The sequence below is a fragment of the Mus pahari genome, chromosome 11 (genome assembly GCF_900095145.1).
Source record: "Mus pahari chromosome 11, PAHARI_EIJ_v1.1, whole genome shotgun sequence".
In the NCBI taxonomy this organism is placed as follows: Eukaryota; Metazoa; Chordata; class Mammalia; order Rodentia; family Muridae; genus Mus; species Mus pahari.
Window position 1 is genome coordinate 40,669,189 of NC_034600.1, and position 8,935 is coordinate 40,678,123.

At 40.5% G+C, this 8,935-nt stretch overlaps 1 protein-coding gene across 1 annotated transcript; it reads right to left on the reverse strand.

Annotated features, from left to right (window-relative positions):
• Window positions 1-1,403: 1,403 nt before the first annotated feature.
• Gapt (GRB2 binding adaptor protein, transmembrane) lies at window positions 1,404-5,872 on the reverse strand. The gene is made up of 3 exons (XM_021208783.1): window positions 5,780-5,872; window positions 3,679-3,743; window positions 1,404-3,259 (listed from the first exon to the last, which is right to left on the reverse strand). The coding sequence occupies exon 3, from the start codon at window positions 2,873-2,875 to the stop codon at window positions 2,402-2,404; it is 474 nt and encodes a 157-aa protein (XP_021064442.1). The 5' UTR covers window positions 2,876-3,259; window positions 3,679-3,743; window positions 5,780-5,872; the 3' UTR covers window positions 1,404-2,401.
• Between the last annotated feature and the right edge of the window lie 3,063 nt (window positions 5,873-8,935).

The following is an 8,935-nucleotide window of genomic DNA, read 5'->3' on the forward strand; positions in this document are numbered from 1 at the left end:
TCTCTTACCTATTTGCAAGGAGCCCAGTATCTCAACTGTCACCCTTGACTTAAGTGCCTAGTGGTCCTTGTTCTTACTCTCTAGCCTATGCAGTAAGTGGAGGCTGTAATCCAGTGCTAATGGTGGCATAAGCAAGGCTTTCCTTGTCATGGGAATCAATAACGAGTTATGAACTAAGATATAAAGCAGAGAGCAAAGTCTGCAAGCCATATGCTCACTGTTGCTAGATGCTGGAAGTAGACATTAACTGATGGTTGCTGTAAATTACGGGATGTCACCACACCTTCATGTGTTGTAAGCCCATGGATAAATCACGCTTGGTCTATTTGCTGCCGCTATCTCTTCTCCTCTGCCTCAGCTTCTTTCCTCTTTTATTATAGTAGGCAATTGTATCTTCTAATAGTATCAGGACAATCGTAAAATGTCCTGTATAGATATAAACAACTTTATTATCTTTACCTCCCATGGATGATTTTTTTTTAAAATTTCAAAGTTTTAAAATGTTTCAGAAATAGTATTTTAAAGAATAAATTCCTGCCTGGTGTTTGGGGGCTCTTATTAGATAGCCTTACACAAAGAGCTATAGGCAACTAAGAAATGTTGATAGTGGGGTCTAATTGGGGAAGGAATGTTTTTCAGTTTAACAGAAGGAGTGTCATATACATAATTGAACAGGTACTGTTCACACACACACATACATATACACACACTCACACACACAGAGACACATGCTCTCACGCAAATGCACATACTCACACAGACACAAGCATATACATATGCACATCCACATATGCGCATACGTATACACTCACACGTGTACACACACACACACACACACACGCACGCACACACACATGCACACGCACATGCACACTTATATGGAGGTAGATAACTCGATGGGACGCCATATGCCTCCTCCCCCTAAGGAGCCTCTAATAGAGGGATAAGACTAGGAGAAACTGCCAACAGTTGGAGATGCTGGAGTCAGTCACATGCTTGCATTTTGTTCTGCAGAGAGGACAAGAAGGAAAAAGTTTCTTTGGACTTCTGTTCTATGAAAACTTCCTGTCAACAAAGCTCAGTAAAAACTTACCTGGCAGACGTAGCAGTCAGCTGGGTACCCGGCCAAGTAGTTCAGAGCATCCTAAAAAGGACAGTGAGTAGAGACTCATAATAAACATAGTATTTGTGTACTGTCTTTTCTTTGTGTAGACAACATACATTCAGGATTTGTCTCCGTTCTTGCCTCTCCCTCCTTCCCTTCCTCTCCCATCTCTCCCTCCTGCTCTCTCTCTCTCCTTCTTTCCTTCCTTGCTTACAATTCCTCTCCTTACCTCACAGCTGCCCAGTGTAATAACACACACACACACAAAGAGAATATATTCAACAAAAATTCATTAGATAGATTTAGAAATAGTAAATTTATTAGTCTTCTTAAAAACTATTTGACAAACTGCAAGATTCATGTCTTTTTCAGTTAACCAGATTTTTGGTTTCTCATACGATGTCTTTGGGTCTAAAAGTATTACTAAGCACCACTCCATCGCTGTTTGACTGCAACTAAAGAATCCTCGTATTACATTAGTAGTGAAATGCACAGCAAACCTTCATACCTTCAAATGCTCAAAGAAAACAGACAGTGAGGTCTAAAAGGGGAAGTGTGGGTTTGAAAGGAGGGATGATGGAAGGTATGACCTGAGGCAGGCCTGAGAGGCAGACCGGTCACACCGTGGAGCAGCGAGAGGGACTTGGCAGCCTTGAGATGACACAGAAGCAAGCAAAGAAGTGAGCGGTGGGGGGGAACATAACTGGCAAAGGAAGTTGTGAGTGAAAAAGTCATGAATTCTGGACTTAGGGTTTTGAGCTTTACATCTTTTGCAAACAACACAGTTTTTTTTATTTTTTTTTATTTTTTAATTTTGGCAGATTAATGATGTGACCTCCTAGAATATTTTCTGAAGATCAACCTGCCTCGTCACAGGCTACTGATTAAGATGTAACTCAGAAGACCAGGCTAGAGATGTGGCTCAGCGGTTGAGCCCTTACCTGGCATGTGAACCGTCTTGGGTTAGCCCCTCAGCACAGAAGGATGACCTGCTAGGAGACTGCAATAGTTCTGAGCCTCAAAAGATGGTCGAGGAAGGAACAAAGGAAAGTGGTTACAGGAAATATATCAAAAGAAAAATGAATATGATACAACACAGATTTAATTGAAGGCAGGGCACACGGGGGGTGCGTTCTAGAACTTGTCTATAAATCCTCGTAGTGAAGATTTATAAGGGTGGTGATAGGAAAGAGACCAGTGATTTCATCAGAATAACTTGATCATGACGACATCAGTCCACTCGGAGGCCTGGTGATCAGTTTTCCCTCCAGCAAAGAGTCTCAGTTTGTTGAAAAGCTAGTCGCAATCTGGAAGGATGTATATGTCTTCATCTTGAGGCGGAGGAGGGCTAGGTTTCTGGAAGTTATAATAGAGGGGGTCCGTTTGATTCCCGTAGACGTGCTCGTCGAGATTAGACGGCTGCGTGTTCTCATACAGAGCCTTCTCAGTTGTCCCTTCAGTGCGGGGAGGGCACACTTCCACATTTTCATAGTTGCCATGCATCTTGTTTCTCTTGGCAGTAGATTTGTGGCCTTTGCTTTCCACTGAGGCTTTAGTGCTTGGGCCAGTCACGTAGGCACTCAAGCCGATGGTTTTCGTGAAGTCTTTCTGCCTGCTGCTTCTTCTTTGCATGAACTTCGGTAGGGTAAATGGTGTGCTTTCCTGGCGATTCCAGTGCCAAGCACATCCAATCCCACAGACCAGCAAGAGGACTAGGAGGGAAATGCCGACAGCCACACCCACCGGAGAACTTGCAAAGCATTTCAGCATTTCTGCACAGTTGCTGTTCCCCGGTTTGGTGTGGTTAATCAATTCACAGGCACAAGCAGAGGCAGTTTCTGGTCGCCCGTTGTGGCTGTGGTTCAAAACCGAGGTGGAAGGCTCCTATAGGCATTTCTTTTCCAGATCTCAAAGGACATTACTGGCAAAGTCCCAATGCAACTGGACAACGTGAGACGGAACAAATTCAGTCTCTGAGGTGACCGTTTACTGTATCACCATCCCTGAACACTGGAGCTGAATTGGGGGGGGGGGATTTTTAGTCCCTCTCCACTTCCTTTTCCCTTGGTGGATCACAAGGTGAAGCCGAGGTGAGCAGAGAATTACGGCACAGCAGAAACCTCAAGAAAATGGTGGGTGCTGTCCAGAAACCTGCTATAAATTAAAAATATATTAACTATGTTCTTAGTACCTCATGGGATTGTAAATTTACCACATCTACCAAATGTGTTAAGCATCCCTGTATTGTCAGTTCTTGCTTTTGATATTGAATATAGCACGAGCTGTTTTGAAACGAAAGTGAGGGATCTACCCCTGCCCAAGTACGGTTGTTTACATTAGTCAATGACTTCTAAGCAAAACGTAAGGTTCTTCCAGCATTGGGAGGAACAGGATAAAACTATCCATGTGTGCTCTATCCATTGCTTCCTGCCTCTCTGCTAAGCCTGGCCATCCTCCTTTGGAGAGGCTGTGCCGACTCCCTAGTTACCCCCTCCCTCTAGAGTCTTAAAATAATTAGCTCATTCTCTAGCAGAGAGTGGTACCCTAAATGCAAGGAAATTCTTCCCTCCTGCCTGGTCTAAAGAGCATCAGGACTCAGCTCTTTCCATCTTTAGATTACTAAAGCAAATCAGAACACCTAGTACAGAAAGTAAACCCAGCCACTATTTACTTGAATAAAAGAGGGCATTTGTAAGTGACTCCCAAATTCAGCTTAACTGACAATTTAAGAGCAAAGATTTTAAAGGGTGTATAGATTATTCTGAAGTTTATTTAAGAGATCTTTTTTTTAAGTGACGCAACATATCTTTGTAAACACTTTTAATCACAAATGCAGTGTGATATTCACTTAGTCAAGGTGATGTTTGAAGTCTTCCCTTAAGCATCAAGGAGAGGTACACAAAGTATTCCATCAGACAGAATTTTCTACTGTGACTACATCCACTATATGTTTCAAGGGAGACACAGGGATAGTGGCAGCCAATATGTTCAATATGTTTCATAGTGACTATAATACTTCTTACCATTGTCTACTGAGCGTCACCATTAATTATATTTAATTAGGGACATATCTTAAATCAGATTTCAGGCACTTTCCTGTAGATTGTCACACTTAACCCTACAGCACTCATGTGGGATGCTATTGCTCTCCTCACCTTATAGAAGATGAAATGGAGGATTCTAGATAATAACTCCCTAGCAATGAGTAAGCCGTATTTATCTCCTAGACACCGACACTAGGACTAAGCACAGGAGAGCTAGTACACTAAATATCTGCTAATAGACAGAGGGATTAATTCCTAGCCACACTAACACCAATGAGCAGCCAGGAAAAAAACCCACACAGTAGACCCCTGCCCTCAGTGAGGGCACATTTCTAATGCCGACCTCTTAGAAATCTGTTCAAGGTCAGATTATACCAAGGCAAAAATGTTGTTTTGCATTTTATATAAACAAATGGAGCATAGAATGTAGTTTGTTTATAATAAACTCTCTTTGATAACTATTTAGGGACAAATACCCCCAATCCATATATCTCTCAAATTCCTTGGGGTCCTGGGGGAGGGGGGTTGATATAGCATGGCTGAGCATAGAATTATCTAGTCACCATGTAGTGTTAACAGTCTGAGCTGTTCATAATGGCTCATGCCTGTGTAATCCTGGTACAGGGAAGTTGAGGCTTACAGAATGACACCCTGTGTCAAAACCAGCACAAAACCAACACATTTTATTGTCTACAGTTAAAATGATAAAGGTAGCACACAGAATGGTGGTAGTCAGTAAGCATAAGCAATTATGAGCAAGATATAATGATGTGGGAATGAAAAGTCATAATAAAATACACCATCATATATACCAGCTTAAAATTAATATAGCTATAGACTATGAAGTCCTCTCACTCTTACAAGAGCAGACATGATACATACAGACATTTGCCTAATGATTTCTACAAATAAAAGCCTCATTTCCTTTATGGGCAAATGAGAATGGATCTTAATATGTTGTCGCATAAATAATTGCACACACCCTATCTAGAATGTGTGAGATGCATTCCCAGAGTAAATTTCAAATACCAAGTGGACTGAATCTGTTTTAGGAATGTGCTAGGCCTCCAAGCAAACAGAATGGGGGTTTCTGCTTGACTAGCTGCTATCCCCTGGGCAGGGGCAGAGAAGCAAAAGGCTCCCTCTTTGTTTCTGAAAGAATTTATCTTAGTTCCATGCAGTAATCACAACAGTAATGAAATGTCCTAGTATAACGCCTACACGAGGCTCGCTCTGCCCAGCTTGGAAGCTCTTTTCACTTTGGAAAGAAACAATTTCTGCAAACCCACCAATAATGATTCACTTGTCTTCCCATCACAAGTTCTTCATAGGGTAGACCTTGCAAAGCAGACAGTGCACTTCCTTCAGGTAGAAAGACAGGCGCAGGGAAGGGCTGATTAGTGTAGCATGTCCAACCTCACCGGCAACTTGCAAATTGCTTTCCCCACTATGACTGAGCCCAAATCATCTATTAACACACACACACACACACACACACACACACACACACACACACACACACTACCACCACCACCACCACCACCACTAACAACAACAACAACAACAACAACAAAGTTGCTTTGATGTAACAAAATGTCACTACTTGGCTACACATGGATCCATTTCTTACCTCTCTCCATTACCCAAACACTTTACATCCTTAGACTCACATGAAGCCTGGGAGTGTCCAGCTCTGTCTGTCACTTTTCAGCAAGCTTTCTTCAGCTGAGATCGGTTCCTCTTTTCATTCTGGCCACTTACTTCCTCCTTTGGCTCCTCCTCCCTTCAGGTTATTTAATACTTGCCAAGTTTCCTGGTTCGTGAGGAAGTTGCCATCAGATAATGCAGAATTTTAAATGACCCTCCCTCTCTGTAGGTGGAACTTTTTGAAGTGTCTATTACATTAGTATGTCAAGCCTAGATGATTTTTCTTTTTTTGAACACTTTTACCATGTTCACTTTAGAATCAATCCTGTAGTTGGGTTTCTTCAAAGAGGTTTTAAAACTCATACTAACATAGGCCTTGAGTATTTTTGTTTCTTTGCTTTGTGATTGGTGCAACAATCTATATTTAAATATCAAGCCACAATGCATAACCCTAAAGTTAAATATCTGTTGAACTAGTGTTCATATATCGGTTCAGAATGTTTATTATGTTGTTATTATTGTTATTGATATCATCATTATCATCATCATCACCATCACATTTATTCAATAAAGGTTTCCCAAAGAATGTCCAGAGGTATATTACTCTGGTATACTATTTGACTGATTTTCATGAGGTAAATTTGTCAAGTATCTTTTATTAGGAGTCTCACTAGCACATAGGGATGTTACAGCTTGGCAGAAATCTGATAGGAAGCAAACTAAATCCAGCAAGAGAGAAAAAATGCTTTATTTTGTTTAGTAACAGTAGTTAGTTCATTCCTAACACTTGGTATCATAAGCCTTTAGTGTAATACCCAAGAAGTTCTTAGATAAGAAATGCCACCATTAATCATAGCTGTCGAATGTCCACTCCTCAGAGACATTGACCCAGTGCTGTGAGAAGAACCACCAAGCTTCCACATAGACTCTTTCTGTCATAACATCCCTAAGAGCTAGTCCCATGGAAGAGAGAGAGAGAGAGAGAGAGAGAGAGAGAGAGAGAGAGAGAGAGAGAGAGAGAGGAGAACTGCTGAATCAAACAGACACTCAGTGAGTTAGATAGATGACATAGAAATAGTCACAGAAATATTGCCTTTTAGACTATGTTAGAACTCCTTTGATCAAACAGGATTAACCTTGTGTAAACTGGTTTAAAAGAAGAGGGAGGCCAGGGATATAGATTAGAGGCTTGTGCAAGGTTCTAAATTCAATTGCCAGAGCTACGGGGATGGAGCAGTGAATATACTTCCTGAAGCTCCTGGAGACCAAAAGGAAGAGAAGCCCCTGGGCCCACAGATCCTTTCAGACCCTGGAAGGAAGGCCAAGAAATATACAGTTCTGGAGAACAACAGAGAGCAGGAAAACAGGTGTGCTATATAGTCTGCTCTAATAGTTCAGCTAAGGCAAATTAAGTCCTCTTACTTTAAACATATTGAGGACTAAGAAACCAGAGGGCAGTTACCTGGCTCTTACTTCAAATAGGAACTTTTTTTAAGTAGCGGAATTTAAGATTATGGAGGAAACAATGTTTCTATTCAAAATTGAGCTGTTGTGCAGCTATTGCTTTTATGGCACAGGTGCTGTTTTAAACTGTGTTTTCTTAATTCCCAGTCTTTAGTGTAGCAAAATACCTCCTGCTTTTCTTCCCAGTCTCTTTTCTTTTAACCACAACAGCTGCCCTGGGTTTATTTTGCTCATTTTCATTTTCTACTTGCTTGCTTTTTTTTCTTTCTTTCTTTCTTTCTTTCTTTCTTTCTTTCTTTCTTTCTTTCTTTCTTTCTTCCTGTCTTTCTTTCTTTCTTTCCTCCTTTCTTGCTTGCTTGCTTGCTTTCTTGCTTTCTTTCTCTCTCTCTTTCTTTCTTTCCTTCTTTCCTTTTTTTTTTTTTTTTTTTTTTGCCACTCTATGGTTTGAGTAGTAAAGAACTTGGGAAAGAGTTTATTGATCTTCACTATAATCTAGACTGGACTGGACAATTAATTCAAGTACATTTCTCCCATATAGATTGATAGTAGCAATTTTCTTTGTGTCAAATATCCATTTCTTTTAACAATAGGATTTTTTAAATGCTTGAACTGAATAGGCATGGGCATATAATTATGTATGTAAATTTGGAATAATTGTCATATTCATGAAATTGTCCTTGATATTCTATAAAGGGTTGAAAGGCTTCATGTTATTTGCTACAGATAGTCCAGGAATCTATATCTTGAAATAAAGTATTTATATAGTCTGGTAACTGTAGCATATTTAGCTAGCAAATTATTTTTTGTATATAGGCTAATGTGGTTAACCCACAAAGTAATCAGATTGTTAATACCTTGTTAATAGATTGCTAATGGAGTCTTTTAATCAGTAAAAATTTACTATGCATATGGAAATGTCATGAAAAATTTAAAGTGAAGAAGTGTGTACATGAAGCTGTGAGGAAAAGACATGAATGAATTGAAGCCAAACAAACCCATGCTGGTAACAACAGGCAAAATTAAAACAGATGTTTCTTGGCATGTACAGGATAGATTTCACTGGAAGATAACTCAGATAGTTTTTGGTGTGGGAATATGTCTTCAAATCTGAAAGTCCTTCAGAATCACTGATGGAGTTTTCAAGAGTGAATCCCTAGGCCCCCGAGGAGGCTGCTCCATTACATCTGGAGTGCTCATTGCTATCTGAAGATAAGAGCGACGCCGAAGTATCTCCATGGGCAAGGGAACTGGAAGAACAATACTTTATAGACTGTTAGGTAAGAGGTTTCTTAAGAATCATCTTATACTTTACTGTAGTGTTTGACTTGCTTCCATTACTATACACTGCCTGGGTAACAAACAAACAAAAGTAAGCAAACACACACACACATGGTTATTACTGATTTAATACCATCCCCATCTCCACCACCTCTGAATGAGGCACAGACGTGTGTACTTCAGACTCCAGCTCAGGAAGTAGAAACCTGTGGCTGCCCACATGCAGGATGTGCAGACACCAAGAGCCAACTGCATTTATTTAGTCTGGACCTTTATCTACTTTCCCATTCTCTACCACAGCCTTTCCAAGCATCATTTAACATGGATTAAAGGATTACAGACGCTTCTCCTTACTGGCTGCGGCATTCCACATCCTTGGTAATATTAAAGAGAATTT

Bases quoted from the DNA above. Each gene is read 5' to 3' on its own strand.
- Gapt (XM_021208783.1), bottom strand. From the start codon at position 2,875: ATGCTGAAATGCTTTGCAAGTTCTCCGGTGGGTGTGGCTGTCGGCATT.